Genomic DNA, 19,941 nt, shown 5'->3' with positions numbered 1-19,941 from the left:
ATTGCACACTCCTCACTCCCTGTCATTATCACTCTTCTTACTTTTGTGGTGGCTTATTTGATGCCTTACTAGTTCTACACGCTGATAGCTGATGTGTTGAAGCGTCTTAAATGTTGTAAGGGAAACGATGACCCTGCTCAGCTTGACCACTCATCCAGCGGATGGGCCTGTGGCACCTGAGTGGGTTGGCCGTACTTTCCAAAGCACAGATGACGCCCCAAAAATGAGGCAGGTGACATTTACAGTCATGGGTTCTGAAGAGGCTCACTTACTGAAAAGTCCTGAGGTTCTAAATCAAAGTGAGTATCTTTAATCAACACTCACAAACTATGTACCATGCTGGTTGGAGGCCAAAGGTCAGTGTTGTAATACCACACTGTAATTGGAGGGAGGGGAGTGCCAGCCAGTCCATTGTGCTGTTGTAAGAAGCCGTTCACATGCATAAAGTTCTTAGATACACAAAGGCAGGCTTTGGTAGTGCAGCTGAAGAAATTGTGTACCCAAGCACCTTCACAGCTTCTACTGGACGTATTTTCTTTTTAGGAATGAAGGAATATTCTCCCATTTTTGATCCATTCTTTTATGTCAGTTCTACAAAATTGCATGTAACTTGATATTTTTAAAAGATTCTTAAGTATTTAATATTCTGCTAATTTGATTTTGAATTATAAATGTCAGTTCAATTGAGGGTTTTGTGTTTTACTAGGTTAAAAAGGAAAAAGTGTACATTTTTAAGGATTTTTTATGAATAAATTTAATGTACTGAAAATAAAAAAAAAAAGAAAGGATAGTGGTTCCAGAGGAGTTCTCTGAGGATCTGCCGTTGGCTGTTTATAGAACTGAAATTCAGATGCCCTCAGAAGATAAATAGGGCCTGAACTCATTTCAGAGAAGAAATGGTTTTAAGCAGAAATATAAATATTGAATAATAAGATGCATACTATGGGCCAGTCTTTTATTTTATATTTTTGAGGATAAGAAAAGTGTAATCTATTTTTACTACCACAAATAATCATGAAAACACTGTTAGAAAACATTCTGGCTAAAGAGAAAGCAGAAGTTTCGCTTAAGTGTGAGATGCTAACTTATTATTGCATTTAGGTCTATCGACCATTTGAGGGAGTTAGAAGTTAAAGTAAACAGCTGCATCTCTAGTTGATCTCTGCATATTTTAACCCAAATATGGTAAAGGGCAGGGCTAAAGAAGGGAGTATCCCTATAATAAACAGAGCTCAGAACTTGTAACAGAAAATTAAAATATACTCCACTCAAGAGAAGTCTGTACTTTGCACTTAGGTTAAAGTCTCATTTAGATTTAAGTTTCTAAACTTTGCTTAAGAAATTAAGTTTTCTTTGATCTCCTCTCTTCTGAATTGCCGAAATCAGATAAACCTACTTGACAAAAATGACTTCTTGTCACGTTGCTGAAGACCCTATAAAAAAGGTGGCTATCTTTGGAGGAACTCATGGGAATGAACTAACAGGAGTATTTCTAGTTAAGCACTGGCTGGAGAACAGCACTGAGATTCAAAGAACAGGGCTGGAGGTAAAACCATTTATTACCAACCCAAGAGCAGTGAAGAAGTGCACCAGATATATTGACTGTGACCTGAATCGAGTTTTTGACCCTGAAAATCTTGGGTAAGACTATATTTTGTGTTGTATGTGTGCACATGCACACATGTGTGTTTGTGTGTGTGTGTGTGTGTGAAAAGTAGTATGTGTGAAAGCACATGTGTATACATATGATATTCATGTTCATACACAGAATTGCTATTGTGAATAAGATCACTTTCACTTTTAGTCATACTATGTGATGAATTAATTACCTAAACTGGACATTCATGTACTCTTTTATAAATTTTTTTAAACATCAGACACTTCTTAACGGATTTTTTAAAATATATTCTATCTAGACTGGGACAACAAACAACAGAGGTTTTTATTTTTAAATCATGTCTTTAAAGAAACAGATTTAATAAGTCTTTTGCATTAAATTAATATTTGACCGCTATGCTTAGGTACATATTTTTTAGCTTTCTAGGTGATTCACTACTATGTCTTTTGCAACTATATTTTGGTAGTGTATGAAGTTCTAATTAAGAAAAGTGTAATGTTTCAGTTAATGTTTGTTTGATGAAAGAGTGAATAAATGACCATCATCAGAAAACATTAGACTGCTCTGTGGTCTGAGGAGTACATGTACTACCTTCAGTAGTGGGTCCTTGAGACCTGAATTTTCCAAATTTAAATTATAGCTGATGATACATTACATATAGTGTATACAATCATAATGCTCTATGTCCTTATTATTTTTGCCTTTGTTTACATCAGTGTAGCTACTCCTGTAGATATTTAGGCCTCTAAGCTTTTTACCACTTCTTTCATTTACATAAAAATATTATTAAACACCTACTCTTCATGGGGCACTGTGCCAGATACTGTGGGAATACAAAGTTATGTACAAAATGATTTCTGCTCTCAATGAGCTAACAGATGATAAGCTAAGATATAAGTAATGCCCAGCAACAACTAATATAACACTTTTATATACTCATTTTCTATTAAATCCTGTTTTGAGTTTAAAGAGTTACTTTAATCTCATCATAGATCAAAAGATGGCTACTATATTTATACAAATTTGCCTCACTTTATGGAATACAATCTCTGGGGCAATTATACATTAGTCATAGCTTACATCAGAGAAGGCAATGGCATCCCACTCCAGTACTCTTGCCTGGAAAATCCCATGAACAGAGGAGCCTGGTAGGCTGCCGTCCATGGGGTCGCTAAGAGTTGGACATGACTGAGCGACTTCACTTTCACTTTTCACTTTCATGCATTGGAGAAGGAAATGGCAACCCACTCCAGTGTTCTTGCCTGGAGAATCCCAGGGACGGGGAGCCTGGTGGGCTGCCGTCTACGGGGTCGCACAGAGTCGGACATGACTGAAGCGACTTAGCAGCATAGCTTACATATCAAACCATATTTTTACTAACATAAATTTTAAATTCAAACATGCTTTATATTCACGACTGAGGTTATGTCAACACGATTAAGGTTTATCTATTCACCTAAAATACCTATTAACTAACTCTTACATTACCACTAAAGATTTGTTGAAGAATAACTTAGTTGGCATGTTAACTTGCCAAATAACTCTGAAATGAACTAGATTGAGTTTTCTTATTATGACCACTCAGTGGCTTGCATTTCAATGAGAGTAGTCTTTTAAACTAAACTCACTTTCTACTTCTTATATTTAACACTTATCAGAGGCTGGACAGTGTTTTTTCAGGGTGTTCATGGAAACTTATGAGCTAGATTTGTCAATTACCTTCTCCCATCCTCCTTCTCCTAAACTGTGCTGCTTTCCCTGTATTCCTCATCTCAGTGATGTCACCCTTACCCACTAAATCACTTATGGAAATCATCTTAGAACCTTCCACATTCTTTATTCCCTACATCTAGTGGGTTACTAAATCTTTCAATTATTCAAATACTGACTAGATATTTATTACCTTTCAGGACATCATTTCTTGACTCTGAGCACCTGAGTAGCTGGTGGTGTCATTTACTCACATGGGGGAGAGGGAGAAGCAAATAAGTTGTGGCAAGGAGGGAGGAACTTATGGAGTTGTGGCATTAATTAACTTTTTTAAGTGTATTTGTAGCCTTTGGGCTTCCCAGGTGGCACTAGTGGTAAAGAAAGTGTTAGTCACTCAGTCGTGTCCGACTCTTTGTGACCCCATGGACTGCAGCCCACCAGGCTCCTCTGTTCATGGAATTCTCCAGGCAAGAATACTGGAGAGGGTAGCCATTTCCTCCTCCAGGGGATCTTCCTGATCCAGGGATTGAACCCAGGTCTCCTGCATTGCAGGCAGACTCTTCTGACTGAGCCACCAGGGGATCAGTGGTAAAGAACTCACCTGCGAATACAGGAGACATAAGAGATGCAGGTTTGATCCCTGGGTCGGGAAGATCCCCTGGAGGAGGGCATGGCAACCCACTCCAGTATTCTTGCTTAAAGAATCCTATGGACAGAGGAGCCTGGAGGGCTACAGTCCATAGGGTCACAAAGAACATGTCTGAAGCAACTTAGCCTGCACACACATACACATGTAGCCTTTAGGAACTATCTGGCTGCTTATAATAGAAATCTGAAAACAATGACTTAAACAAATAAGGGTTTCTTTCCACAAATAACAAGTCCAGAGGTAGGCAGTCCAGGCAGGTACAGTGACTCAGTGATATTATAAAGGCCACAGACTTCTGTCTTCCCACTGTGCTGTGCTTAGTCACCCAGTGTCCGACTCTTTGTGATCCCACAGACTGTAGCCCTCCAGGCTCCTCTGTCCATGGGGCTTCTCCAGGCAAGAATACTGGAGTGGGTTGCCATGCCCTCCTCCAGAGAATCTTCCCAATCCAGAGATCGAACCCAGGTCTCCCACATTGCAGGCAGATTCTTTACCATCTGAGCTATCAGGGAAGCCCAAGAATACTGGCGTGGGTAGCCTATCCTTTCTCCAGGGGACTCGACCTAGGAATCAAACTGGGGTCTCCTTCATTGCAGGTGGATTCTTTACCAGCTGAGCTACCAGGGAAGCCCCAGTCTTCCCACTGCACTAGCCTTAGTATGCAGCTTTTCTTCATAGTTGAAAAACTGCTGCTCCAATTTCTTGATTGCATTCCGGGAAAGAATTACTCAGGTGCAAACTGTAGGTCTTTTGAAGATGCTAACAAAAATAGTCAGAGAATAGAAATAAATGGAATTATAGGGAAATGTTGAATGCTTTCATGAGAAAAATAAATTCAAATTATCATGTACATTAAGAAAAAATGTATCCTAACCATTAAGGTTGGAGGTGGGGGGCAGCAGGTAGAGACTCATTTGAGAATTCAATAAAAAAATATCAACCCTCATCCTAGAAAAATGCATATATGCATACTCACAGGGTACCCAGACTCTTCTCTGTTAACCTTGACTCTGGACCACTAGTGGGTCCTAGAATCACTTAAGAATCCCTAATAAGATGATGTGAGCTCCTAAGTTTGACTGTTCTTGTGCACTAGAATTAGCTAGGGTGTAAAAAAATAATAGGTGCATTTGATGGTCTAGCTTCATTATAGCCCAGTGCACTTAACTACTAAGGGACTCTTGATTAAATTAATGGGTGAATTTCATTCAGAGTTGAAGTCAAATGATAAAGTGTTTGAAATGTCCTTCCTGTGACCAGCCACATAAATGAACGATTATTTGCAAGTGTGACAATGCAACATTACTTGGAATCAGAGGGGAAAATGTAATTTTTCATTTATAAAATTTTCAAATAAAGTTCCCCCTTCCTTCAGAGGTTTTTCATATTAAAGGATGGGTGCCAGGTTTCTAATATACTGTGTTCTCATTGTATATGTATGTTATCTTAGCTACAGGTGTTGTTAATCTTTTTCTTTCTGCTAATAACAGCAAAAAAAAGTCAGAGGATTTGCCATATGAAGTGAGAAGGGCTCAAGAAATCAATCATTTATTTGGTCCAAAAGATAGTGAAGATTCCTATGACATTATTTTTGACCTTCACAACACTACTTCTAACATGGGGTGCACTCTTATTCTTGAAGATTCCAGGAATGACTTTTTAATTCAGATGTTTCATTATATTAAGGTAATGTCAATGTTATTAATTTACAAGTTAGCCTAGGACCTGTAATTTTAAGTTGATTATAGATGTTGAAACAACCAGAAAAGGGTGAGGAGGGAGGGTCCAAGAGAAATGGGAGAATGAGGGGAGCACCAGAATAGAAGCAGCAGTGACAGGCAGAAGAAAAGGAGAAGAGATGAGCAAAATAATAAATATAATGACAAAATAATAGAACATATGAGTCATTGTGTCTATAAAATTTTAGATCTTTTATTAAGACTATGACAGTAATCATGGGTTTTTCAGTAAAATTAATACCAAAATTTTGAAGTGGTTGAAGTGGCTCAATTACAGTTTTAAGAAGCTTAAAAGATAGTCATTTAATGTTGACTAAAGACCAATGATAAAAAGACTGACCGTCTTTAGCCCTGTCTTTGTCTCCGTTTGATTCATATACCCCAACATACATCTGATCTTTCGGTACTTCATATAGCTAATCATCTTAAGGCTCAGAAATCTACAAGATGAAAAAATCAGCAGTCCAGTGCCTATAATAAGAAAAACTGCTAGAAAATAATTGTCAAGCAAAACACAAATAATAAAATGTATGGCTATTTCTATGTAATGGATAGCCTTCCTTCCAGAGAGCTAGCATGAGCTAGTATGATTTAATGAAAAGTATGTGACCCATATAGCCAGTACCCGGGTTCAAATCCTGATTTTCTCACTTGCTAACCTTGAACAAAGTAATCAACTTCCTTGCTTTCCTTGTTTTATAAAATTGGCATAATAACAACAGCTACCCGATATAACCATAATAAGCCTTACATAAGAAAAAAAAAAATTCTTAATGCATTTAGCTGAGTGCTTTGAGCAGATAGTAAGGATTAACTATTATTTTTGTTACCTTGAATTAGTGACATTGACTAGATAGTAGTTCTGGTAGGAGATCATGATGCAGTATCTTTGCTGCTCATTGAAGGGAGAGCTGAATACTTTGTATGCTGCATTGTCATCAAAACCAAGACGCCTGTCTTGAATTATTCAGATAAGTGGGGGAGTTACTTGCCATCTCTAGAGACCTGGCCCACAAGGGTAGAAACAGAATTCTTTAAGAGACCCATAGTAAGCTAAATATTCAGTGTAACGAGTGATGAAAACAAAAATAATGAAAGCCATTCAGAAGAATTTATTCATATACTTTGTTCGTGGTTCTGGAGAACTGTTTACATTTTATCCAGAAAGTTACATATAATCTAATTTTATATGTAGTTGGAGTTTAGAATGTGTTTCATAAAGTTGTCTTACTAACCTTAGTTGATGAAGTTAAACATACTGAAGGCATTATTGACTGACAGCAGAGAGAACAAGGCATATGGTCTTTACGTAATAAGAACATGTTTTAAATTCTTTTCAGACGTCTTTGGCTCCATTACCCTGCTATGTTTACCTTATTGAGCATCCTTCTCTCAAATATGCAACCACTCGTTCTATAGCCAAGTATCCTGTTGGTAAGTCACATTTCCCACTGTCCCAGCTAAACAAAATATGTCTGAGACGAAACTCTGAGAAAACTAATTTAAAGACTATTTGCAGCTACTTTGCTTATCATTATGGCTTGTAATGGTCAAGTAATAAGCAAACTATCCCAAGGCTGTCTCTAGCTATATCAGATTTCCTCACTTTCATTGAGCAACTTTCTACATTCCAAAAGAAGCACTGAGCTAAAGGAATTTGAGTCTTTTATAATGGGTAGTAAGCAACCTGCTTTTTGCTCAAGCAAAACACCAGCCCTTTCTTCCAAGGGTATCCACTGTACAAAATTCTTAAAACAATAACCTGGAGCCAAGGCAGTCAGTATCTTGCTGGCAAGACGTGCAGAAATACAGAAGACCCATGGAAAATTCTCTCCCAGCATCCCTCTTAGCATCTGCTTTGCAGTAGAGTCTCTGATAACCTGTGTTTATTATCCATTCACTTGTGTGCCCTGTCAGTTACTGAGCTGTGGATTTGTCTTTGCCTTCTGGTAACCCAGCACACAGGCTTGCACTCTCATACACCCTCTCCGACAGTCTCTTTTTTCTACATTCCGTTCTCCTTCCTGAGTGACGTACTAGCATCATTGTTTGCAGACCACACTGTAATCCTTAAAATTGCTGTTGTCTTGCAGTCCATGGGGTCACAAAGAGCTGGACATGACTTAGCGACTGAACAACAGCAACACAACTTAGAAGTAGACTGAAAGTTATCTTGGTTATTTGGTTTTTGATAATTTTGGTTCATAATCAAGGGGTCAGTTGAGGCAAGCTAAATGACCAAGTGTAGGTAATTATTTGAAACAAACCAAGTGCTTAAAAATAAAGGATAGAGATCTATGACACCAAATAAAGCATAAGATTTACAGGCCTTGGTTTATGACATTTATGGGCAATGTTGCTCTTAGCTAGAACTAATATCTATTGATATATTTGTCTCTTAAAAATAGATCCAGGGACTTCCCTGGTGGTTCAGTGATTGAGACTCTGCCCTCTACTGCAGGGTGCCTGAGTTTGATCCCTGGTTGGGGAATTAAGATCCTGCATGTAGTGTGGCAAAAAAAAAAAAAAAAAATCCCACTCCTCTGAAAATAGAGCCAAATCTTTCAAACATTTCAGTGTGGGGGAATATTAAGATCATTATAAATAATTAGAAATATTATACCTACTTCACTATATTATTTGGAATATTTTTATATCATCCAGTCATGGGCAGAGGGGACACTTAAGATCAGAGAGACACTCTCTCCAGCTCAGTATTTTGTAATACTTCTATGTCTTTAGATGGGCATCCCTGGTGGCTCAGCAGTAAAGAATCCACCTGCCAATGTAGGAGTCACGAGTTCAATCCCTAGGTGAGGAAGATCCTCTGGAGAAGGAAATAGCAATCCGCTCCAGTATTCTTGCCTGAGAAATCCCCTGCCAGGCCATAGTTTTCTGGGGTCTCAAAAGAGTTGGACATGACTTAGCGACTAAACGACAACGTGACTTTAGGTGGCACAAGATGTACACTGTAATTTCAAGCATCATATGCCAACATGGCAGTATCTGGAGAAAGAGATACAGAGAAAGGAGAGTCCCAGGAACTCCCCTGTGGACCTTCCGTTGTGGCCAGTTATTCAGAACTGAGTCATATATGCATTCTTCAATTAATTACTAGGGCTGATGGAGTACTGTGATTGAGCAAAACTGTTCTATGTTTACCCCTGAGCTGGAAACCCAGCCAAAATCAGGACTCTGTCAGCAAGGAGTAGATGGAATGAATTTTGGGTAGGGAAGCAATAATACCTTGTAAAGAACGCAGACAGACATATCCACAAACACATTTTCACATATTTACAAATAATTTATGCATCAATGCATACCTCAGCCATGCTTATACCATATTCTTAAATATATGCCCAAACATATATCCAGAAGAGCTAAACACAAAAGTGAAAAATGAAGATAAAAGAGAATACGGTAAGATTTTGTGAATGGGGAAATAACAGAAGTGGGTGAAAACAGGATAGGTGGAAAAGAATGTATATGAATTGATGAAAAGGATTGGATGATGTTGTATTGGTAAATAGCTTTATAAATGAACAAGGTGATGATTGTAATGATAACAGTGTGGGAGACTTGGATAGGAGGGAAAGGACTAGATAAGTGGTTTAGAGAAAACTATTTTGTAGGTTTATGGAAGAATGCTTGACAGCCACAGGAAGTAGACCTGATGGTATGGGAATTAATTTTATTGTGATGAGAAGAAATGAATACAGGTTTTTTCTACAGAAAATTAAAACCATTGACTATCATGACAGGTTGGGTTGTTATGTTAAAGGCAAGAATATTGCTCCAGGGTCACACAGATTGTCATTTGACTTAAATCCATGGCTTGTTTAGTTTAGCTTTCTATTACTAAATAGATGTGTTTTCTCCTACAAGCTGTGTCTATGACAGTGTCTCTTTGTGGTCACTTACTATTTTGTCAATATAAAGTTGTCTGCTGCTTTTACTGTATTATAATTTTTAAATATTTTGTCAACATTGAAGGAAATTTAGAGAAAAAAGACCCACAAGACCTTACTACTATAGCACAGCTCTTTGATTTTCTTATGTTCTCTCCCAGTCTTTATTTACTATGCATATAACTTGTAAATGTGCTGCTTTATTTATTGCCTAATATTATGTCTCACATATTTTCCATTATGCTACATGGTCTGCCTTTTTAATTATTTTTAATGATGCGATTCTAGATCTTGATGCATGAAAATGCTCCATGTTATATTCTAACACATGAAATGTGACTATCTCCCCTTCTGTACCTAGGTATAGAAGTTGGTCCCCAGCCTCAGGGGGTTCTGAGAGCTGATATTCTAGATCAAATGAGAAAAATGATTCAGCATGCTCTTGATTTTATACATAATTTCAATGAAGGTAAGTAGTAGGCAGAAATTGTTTCTTTCATTGTTAGCTTGTGTGTGTGCAAATAAATCAGGACAGGAAGATGAGATGGAGTGCACATGATGACTTAAACCACTCAACACTGAAATAACAATGGGCCCTAGGTCAAGTTTGCCACGTTTGTGATAGTAATTGTTTTTTAAAAAAAATGTAATCATCTCAGCCATTCTTCAATGACCAGTGTAGACACATTCAAGAAAAACAGCTACCAAATAAAGTCTCACAAATGAAATCCTCATTTTCCTATTAATGTCCATTTTAAAAAGCAAAGAAATACCAAGAAATACAGATGTCCAATAAACAGATGAAAAGATGTCCAATATCACTAGTAGTCAGAAATGCAAATTAAAATACAAAACCATTTTATCCCATTAGATTGGGGAAATAATGTCTTTTCTGCCTTGGATAAACACTTGGGGAGACCTGTGAATAAATTCTGAATACATACTTCAGGAGAAACATCTTATAGTAGAGGTTAGCTAAGGAAATGGGGAGAAGGCAATGGCACCCCACTCCGGTACTCTTGCCTGGAGAATCCCATGGACAGAGGAACCTGGTGGGCTGTAGTCCATGGAGTCGCTAAGAGTCGGACACCACTGAGCAACTTCACTTTCACTTTTCACTTTCATGCATTGGAGAAGGAAATGGCAACCCACTCCAGTGTTCTTGCCTGGAAAATCCCAGGGACAGGGGAGCCTGGTGGGCTTCCATCTATGGGGTCGCACAGAGTCGGACACGACTGAAGTGACTTAGCAGCAGCAGCAGCTAAGGAGATAATTGAGAATGTTGAAGAGTTTGAAAACCATAATAAAAATAATCCCAAGGATGCACATAGAAGTTCAGTTTATGGAATACCTTCACATGTATCCTCGTGTATGTGACAATATTTGAGTGCTGGTTGATAAAATTAAAGGCACTTAGACTGGCAAAGGAATTAGACAAGTTTTCTGTGACTCAGAGGGCAGAATAGAATCTGTGGGATAATGTTATCTAAGGACAGAAATTTCTGATTAACAAAGCTGACCAACAGTGGAACAGACCACACTTGGTGAGGCTGTTCAAGCAGGAGCAAGATGACCACTTAGCCAGAAAGATGCAGAGAATATTCAAGCATCAATGGAAGTTAAGCATTTGAGAGTTGCTCTAGCTCTGAGATTCTAAGTAGCAAAAACATGTTCCTTTGTGTTCTACCACTTTCTTCTTTTCTCCCAGTGGACCTTCTGGTTTAAAGAAATGACATCTGATATTTCTGTCTTCATCTTGGAAGATTTGGTAAATTATAAAAATGGCCAAAAATTCTTCCCTTCCTTGCTTCCATGTCCTAGCTAGAGATAGAGTCTGTTTTCCTACCACCTGGATCTGGCTTGGCCATGTGGCATGTTTTATACCACAGAAGAGATTTGAAAAGAACTTGCATGTCCAGGCTTGCTGTCTCGCTGCTCTTAGGAGCCTTGCACTTTGTGAATCAGCTCACCTAACCTGCTGGATGATACAAGACCATGAGGCTGAAGACTGAGACCTCCCAGCCAGTAGTTCTGCAGCTCCAGCTGAGGGCCCATCAAATGCCCAGATATGACAGCAAAGCCATCTTAGATCATCCACCTTCTGCTGATCTGCCAGCTCACCACAAATGCATGAGCAAGCCAATTAGAAATCAGCCGGTCCAGCCTAGACCAGAGGGACTGCCCAACCAAGCCACAGAATCATGAGCTAAACTAAAGGGTTGTTTTATGTCACAAAGTTTTGACATAACATATTATGCGGCGGAAGCAAACTGGTACAGAAGTGACGGCAGGATATCCGAATTCCACCCTGGCTGCACTTTCTGCACTAAGGGAAAAGGAAGATTTTCCTTTGGATTGCAACCATAGCACACTGTGGGCTCTATGCTGGATGAAAGTTCATCCTGTTTATTCAGAGGTAGCCCAGTATAAACGTAAACTATCCCTTTTCCAAGTTTCTGGGCACTGGGTTGTTTAATGTTGCTGCAGCATTGTAAGTTTCACTCCACTATGGGCAGACTGGCTATATCCCAATATCTCACTGTTCAAGAGCTGCCCAGAAGTTTAACATACTTAGTTAAGAGGAGGAGCACAATGGTGAAGTCATCTAACCTGCTGAACGTCCTCCTGAAGTTACACAATCACAGGATGTCAGAGCTGGAAGGGGCCCTCCAAGATGAATTGATGTGAAATCGTCATCTGACAGGTAAAGAAAGTGAGCATCGAGAAGTTAAGCTTCTTGCTCAAGTTGACACAACTGGGAGATTAGAGCACAGGTGTCCTGCCTGACTCTCATTCCTAGCCTCTCTCTCCCCTCCACTGACTTTTTAAGTTCTGCTTTCCACCTCTGTCCGACCACTGTGTACTTGTGGACCCAGTGCTGGTAGGAATCATTCGAGAACATCCTTTGGTTTGGTGTTGTTGTGAACATCCTTAACTAAAATTTTACGGAGCAATATACGACCCTTAATAGCCAAAGCAATCTTGAGAAAGAGGAGCAAAGCTGGAGGCATCACCCTTCCTGACTTCAAAGTGAAAGTGAAAGTCACTCAATCATGTCTGTCTCTTTGCAATCCCTTGGACTATACAATCCATGGAATTATCCAGGCCAGAATACTGGAGTGGGTAACTGTTTCTTTCTCCAGGGGATCTTCCCAATCCAGGGATTGAACCCAGGTCTCCGACATTGCAGGTGGATTCTTTACCAGCTGAGCCACCAGGGAAGCCCCCAACTTCGTATTACAAAGCTGTTGTAATTAAGCCATATAGTGTTGGCATAAAAACAGACACACAGATCAATGGAATGGAGTGGAGAGCCCAGAAATAAACCTATGTGCTGCTGCCGCTAAGTCGCTTCAGTCATGTCCGACTCTGTGCGACCCCATAGACGGCAACCCACCAGGCTCCCCCGTCCCTGGGATTCTCCAGGCAAGAACACTGGAGTGGGTTGCCATTTCCTTCTCCAATGCATGAAAGTGAAAAGTGAAAATGAAGTCGCTCAGTGGTGTCCGACTCTTAGCGACCCCATGGACTGCAGCCTACCAGGCTCCTCTGTCCATGGGATTTTCCAGGCAAGAGTACCGGAGTGGGGTGCCATTGCCTTCTCCAAACCTATGTATATATGGTCAATTAATATACATCAAAGGAGCAAAGACTCTACAGTGGAGAAGGGGCAGTCTCTTCAATAAGGGGCATTGGGGAGATTGGACAGCTAGGTGCAAAGGAATGGAATGACCACTATCTTAAAGACCATACACAAAAATTAACTCAAAATGGATTAAAGACATGAACATAAGAACTGAAACTATAAAACATAGAAGAAAACATGGGCAGTGAGCTTCCTGAAATAGGTATAGGTCTTGGCAATTTTTTGAATCTGACACCAAAATTAGAAGCAACAAAGGCAAAAATAAATGAGACTACATCAGACTAAAATCTTCTGCACAGCAAAGGAAACCATCAACAGAGTGAAAATACAATCTACTGAATGGGAGAAAATATTTGCAAATTATATATCTGATAAGGCACTAATATTCAAAATATATAGAGAACTCATACAACTCAATAGTAAAAAAAAAAATACTGATTTAAAAATGAGCGGAAGATCTGAATAGACATTTTTCCAGAGAAGACATACAGATGGCCAACAGACACATGAAAAAATGTTCTACATCAGTAGTCACCAGGGAAATTACAATCAAAACCGTAATGAGAGGGGAAGGAGGTAGGATGGAATGGGAGATCAGGATTGATGTGTGTACACTACCATGTGTAAAACAGATAGCTAGTGGGAACCTATGGTGTCGCTCAGGGAGCTCAGCTCAGTGCTCCCCGGTGACCTAGATGGGTGAGATGGGGCAGCGGGGTGGGAGAGGGAGCTAGGAGACCAGGGCTGTTTGTATATGTAGAGCTGATTCACTTCATTGTTCAGCAGAAACAACATTGAAAAGCAACTGTACCCCAGTAAAAAATTAAATTAAAAAATAAAGTACATTATAAAAAAAAACATAATAAGATATCAGCTCGCTCCTTTTAGAATGGCTATTATCAAGAAATAAGTTATGCTGAAGATATGGAGAAAAGGGAACCCTTATGCACTGCTGGTGGGAATCTAAGTCAGTGCGGCTGCTATGGAAAACAGCATGGATGTTCCTCAAAAAATTAAAAATAGGATTACCATATGATCCCAGCAATCCCACTTCTGGGTGAAATTGTCTTTTATGTACTTTCTGAGTGTTATATTTCACAATAAAATGGTTTAAAAGCAAAAAAGATACTGTGTTCTCCCTATAGCTGTCTGTTTTCAGTTTTTGGTTGTTCCTTTTTTGAAGTATAAACTTCCCTTTTTATCAGGAGTGTTTTTTTTTTTTAGTTGCTATTTATATTTATTTATTTATTTATTTTGTCACAGGAAAAGAATTTCCTCCCTGTGCTATTGAAGTCTATAAAATAATGGAGAAAATTGATTATCCCAGGAATGAAAGTGGAGAAATTGCTGCTATTATCCACCCTAAACTGCAGGTAATGGTTACTATTTCTTTTAAATATTCAAAATAATGATGCCCTACCTTTCAGGGGAGGGATTCCCAGGTGGCTCAGTGGTAAAGAATCCACCTGCCAATTCAGGAGACACAGGAGACACGGGTTCAATCTCTGGGTTGGGAAGATCCCCTGGAAGAGGAAATGGCAACCTACTCTAGTATTCTTGCCATGGAAATCTCATGGACAGAGAAGCCTGGCAGGCTACAGTCCATGGGTTTGCAAAGAGTCGGACACAACTGAGCATGCTCACAGCTTTGAGTAGACCTTTACGTCCGTGGTGACTCAGACGGTAAAGAATCTGCTTGCAACACAGGAGACCCTGGTTCAGTCCCTGGGTCGGGAAGATGCCTTGGAGAAGGAAATGGCTATCACCTCCAGTTTTCTTGCCTGTAGAATCCCATGGACAGCGGAGCCTGGCTGGCTACAGTCCATCGGGTTGCAAAAGTCGGACATGACTGAGCGACTAACACTTAACAGCCCATTAAGCATTTTACATATGTGAGTGCCTCAATAGATGTTCTCAAAAACACTGCAGTCTAGATAAGGTATTCAGATCATCGCTGACTAAATATTTAGGAGTACATTATAAATAAATATAAATCCTGTGCTGGCTCTGGAGGTACACCAACGAATATGGTTTATATTCATATGGAACTTATAGTCTAGATATACTAAAGTCTAAACTGTTATCTTGAAGATAACCAGATGCTATAACAGAAAAATGAGATGTGGACGGGAGTCAGAGAACATGAAATTCCTGCTTCAAGAGCAATGGATAAGAATTATTACATCTACTTTAATATAAGAAAACGGAGGCTCAGAAATTAGATCCTTCCCACAGTCCTGTAGTTATTGATGGCAGATCCAGAACGAAGGTTCTTTGCAGTTGGCCACGTTGCTACCACCTCCCTGTCATCACTACTTTAAAAGTCAGAGCAAACCAATCAGAGCCTCCTCCTTTGGAATGTTTTCTGCCTTTTTTCCCTGACCTCTCAAGACCCCAGTATGTATCTGCTCTTTGTCTGGTTTGATCAATAATGGTGTAATGAAGGGGAAGAAAAGGCTCGTAGGAAAGAATAGGAAGTTTAAATCCAGAAGAGGCATAGGTAAAAGCAGAGAGGAGCAAAGATTCTAAAAAGCTAAAACATCCATCTCCCCACACACTAGCAGACCTCAGAAATGGAAGAGAACCAATGGATTGTCTAGCCTGGTGCAGTCAACCCTGGACGCACATCGCCTACAGCGCCTTTTAGGAAATAACAACACCCAGTCCCCCCTCTGGGATAATCTGATCTACTGGCCTGTGTAATTAGAGTGGGAAACCACTGATCCAGTTCAGACTGCTATTTAATGACCCTAATGATAGTCATTCGGACTTACAACTTAATAAAGCTGCTGCCGCTGCTGCTGCTAAGTCACTTCAGTTGTATCCGACTCTGTGAGACCCCATAGACTGCTGCCCACCAGGCTCCCCGTCCCTGGGATTCTCCAGGCAAGAACACTGGAGTGGGTTGCCATTTCCTTCTCCAGTGCATGAAAGTGAAAAGTGAAAGTGAAGTCACTCAGTCATCCGACTCTTAGCGACCCCATGGACTGCAGTCTACCAGGCTCCTCCATCCATGGGATTTTCCAGGCAAGAGTACTGGAGTGGGGTGCCATTGCCTTCTCCGACTTAATAAAGCAGCCTTCCCCAAAATACAGACTAGTGGAACAGATCCAGCTTTGTGCCTTAGTGGGATCCAGGTGGAAACTTGAAGGAGCCTGAAGCAGTGTTTTAAAGGAGAGAAAGATAAAGATTGTGAACCTCTTAGATGATTCAGTTGTTATCCTAATGTGGGAACACATATAGGAAATATTCACCTATCTTGTGCTTTTCCCAGACTTTTCCCAGCCCCACCTTCTCCCACCAATCCCCACCAGAATAGAGCCATCTAGCATGCAGGAACAAGGTCACTCATTTTTTATCCCCAACAGTAGAATGTCTTATATACAGAAGACTCTTCATGAATATTTCCTAAATTTTACTGAGAGGAATTTAACTTCAGCTAGCAAGAGATAAAATTTGCACTTAAGAACATGTGCATGTAGTTTTGGTTTTTGATATTATAAACGTCTTCAGCAACATTCAAGGTGAACTTGATACCGAAGCAGACTCTGATCATGTGGCAGTTATAAAAATAAAAAGGGGAACTCTTAAAACTGCTGCCAAAACAAACTGCTCAATCTCAGTTTAATCACATACAACTTGTCTCTTTTAAAAGAAGATAGCGCTGTCATTTTGGATGTCTAGAGCCTGACATAAGGATTTTTTAATTTATTTTTTATTGAAGTATAGTTGATTTTTTGATGGGACTTCCCTGTAGCTCATACTGTAAAGAATCTGCCTGCAATGCAGGAGACCTGGTTTGATCCCTGGGTCGGGAAGATCCACTGGAGAAGGGAAGGCAACCCACTCCAGTATTCTTGCCTGGAAAATCCCATGGACAGAGGAGCCTGGGGGGCTGCAGTCCATGGGGTCGCAAAGAGTCAGACACGACTAAGCAACTAACACTACTTCTACGTATAGTTGATTTACAATGTTGTGTTAGTTTCTGGTGTACAGCGAAGTGATTCCGTCACATATATGAATATATAGAGATAGATATACACATATACATCCTTTCTCATATTCTTTTCCATTATACAATGTGTAAAGTAGGAGAGAAACCAAATGTAATTTATGTATGTTGTTTCCTGAAAGGATCAAGATTGGAAACCCTTGCACCCTGAGGATCCTGTGTTTTTAACTCTTGATGGAAAGACTATTTCATTGGGTGGAGACCAAACCGTGTACCCAGTGTTTGTAAATGAGGCCGCATATTATGAGAAGAAAGAAGCTTTTGCAAAGACGACCAAACTAACACTCAATGCAAACAGTATTCGCTCCTCTCTACATTAGAAATCACTTGTGGCTCACTTGTTAGAGAGCACCTTGAAAAATTCTGCTACTTTATAAGCTCTTGAAGAGCAGGATTGTGCCTTACTCATCATCATTTCCACAGCTCCCAGTGGTGCCTTGAACACAGTGGACATTCAGGTAAATTTGTTGAATGAATGAATGTGTTATTGAATGCCTTTCACAGGTATCATACTTTATGTATGTAGCCTATTCAAAGAAGTGCATTTCTTATTTCTCTATAGCTTTATATACCTTATACTTTGATAGTTTAACGTTCTTAGTAAACAGCCTTAGAATTCAAATTTTAACATTGAAACAGTCCATGGGATTGCAGGGTTGGACACAACTGAGCAACTCAATACAGCGCAGCACAGATACTATATACAAAAAACTATTAACTTGAGCATAGAGTTAAATACTGTATGCTTTTAAGTAATATAGAAATACTCCTAGAAACTAATAGCACAGGCTCACTATTTTAAATTTTTTCACATTTGAATTAATGCTAAAGTATTAAAGTCAATCAGCAGCAGTTGTGATATCTGTAGATTTTAAAATGCTCTTATGACGATGAAATGTGAATGAGAAATGAGGGCTGATTGTAAAGGTGACATTATGAATAAATCAAGAAACCCTGAATGGTCCTTTGTCCACTAAGAGTCACCCACACAAAGCATCACAAAGCTTCGCACTCAGGTACGCCCACTTGTTCTGCGCTGACCCCAGGAAGCCAGGAGCCTCCTTCAGACCTCTCACACGCGCCCCCAGAAGCTCATGTTCTTTCCCAACTTGGAAGGCATGTCCTTCCCGGCCGTCCCTTCTTACTTTGAAAGAACTCGTTTGTCCTTCTTCCTAACCAATGTATAAGAAAGTCTCTGGGCTCCAGCAGTGTAGGTGGTAAAGACAGAGCTGAGGACAGTAGACACTAGTAGAAATGTGACCCAAACCCGTCTCTGGTTCACAAATGCATTCGTTTAAGACATTCCCTCCTGTCCTAAATGCCCAAATCCCCCACCATCAAGATCCTTCTCAAAGGTCCTTGGTCTAATTTTCCACCTCCCTCCCTCTCCAATCCTTGCAAGAGCCTCCCCTCCCCCATCTCTTAGGCCATGGCAGCCAAGTAAAGAACATTTTATCCCATGATTTACACCCCAAGGAAACCCATGTTTACAGTTTCAAATATATTTACAAAATCATACTAATATTGTCATTATCTGTAACATGTATATGTCTATATATACAATTTCATTCTTGCAAAACAAATCCCATTAAGCCAATTTCATTCCATATTCAGTGCTCTATAGCACACAATTAAACTGCTTTGAAACTCTCAGCATTTATTTTTGCACTTTACCAAAATTATTTTCTTTGGAATAGACTCTCTTCCTTCTGAATTCTTTAGTAAAAAAAATTTTTTTATCAATTGGCTTTTGTATATAATAAGTTTTACCAAGCTTCCTTCTCCCACTGTGAATGTTTCTTTGTGTCCAATGCACAAGTTCAATTTTTCTAGGTCAATTTTTCCATATATATACTTTGGGAAAAATACTTTATTCTCCCATCAAATTTTAGTTAGTTACAAAATTTACAATGTGCAGTTTAGGCCACTGTGGTTTCAGTTTTTGTATTGATTCTTTCTATCAAGTCTACTTTTCTGTGACTCAATATTTATACTTTAGAGTTTCTAATTAGATGTTATTTTTTTTTAATCTATAACATATTGCTGTGTGACTTTAGCCACTTTCAATTTCATTTTGATTATTTCTAACAGTCTACAGACTCGGTTTTCCCATTTATAAAATAGGGATATTCATAATAATACTGTCCCTTTCATGAGATTGTTGTGAGGATTAAGTGGGCTAATGCATACAAGTACTTACCACGGTGCCTAGCACAGAATAATAAATTATTCAAGTTGAAATTTCTAACACAAAAAGCCCTTTATGATCTGTCCCACGCTCCCCACAACCTCTCTAGACTCATCTGCCTTTAGCTCTTCTCTGTTCCAGTCGGCTTTGCGTTGTTTTATTCCTGTGTGTCTTTACAGAGTTTGGCCCTTCCACCTAGAATTTTTTTCCTTCCCTTCTCTTCCTCCATCCTTGACACCCACACCAGACCTCACCTTATCGAATTCCTATTTTTTCTTCAAAATGCAACTCAATTCTCATTTCACCTATAAAACCTCTCTTGACTGGGCCCTCTGCCCTTCTCTGCTTCTGTCCCATCTCAAGGATATTACCCGTGTCTTTTTCAGTACCTGCAATCTGGTAAGTGCCCTGTGAGTTTAGCTGAGTAAATGAGTGTGCTCAGACATTCCTTCTCTACTGAAACGTCTTCAT

General features: G+C 39.5%; 1 protein-coding gene across 1 annotated transcript; it reads left to right on the top strand.

Moving 5' to 3' along the window:
- The first annotated feature begins 1,253 nt into the window (after window positions 1-1,253).
- Window positions 1,254-18,206, top strand: ASPA (aspartoacylase). The gene is made up of 6 exons (XM_055576894.1): window positions 1,254-1,641; window positions 5,468-5,663; window positions 7,057-7,150; window positions 9,986-10,093; window positions 14,534-14,643; window positions 17,405-18,206. Exons 1-6 carry the CDS (start codon window positions 1,406-1,408, stop codon window positions 17,600-17,602), a joined length of 942 nt encoding a protein of 313 aa, XP_055432869.1. The 5' UTR covers window positions 1,254-1,405; the 3' UTR covers window positions 17,603-18,206.
- Window positions 18,207-19,941: the final 1,735 nt, after the last annotated feature.

This window comes from Bubalus kerabau, chromosome 4 (assembly GCF_029407905.1).
Source record: "Bubalus kerabau isolate K-KA32 ecotype Philippines breed swamp buffalo chromosome 4, PCC_UOA_SB_1v2, whole genome shotgun sequence".
In the NCBI taxonomy this organism is placed as follows: domain Eukaryota; kingdom Metazoa; phylum Chordata; class Mammalia; order Artiodactyla; family Bovidae; genus Bubalus; species Bubalus kerabau.
Note: the sequence above shows the minus strand (reverse complement) of the source record. Positions and strands in the feature narration are given on the sequence as shown.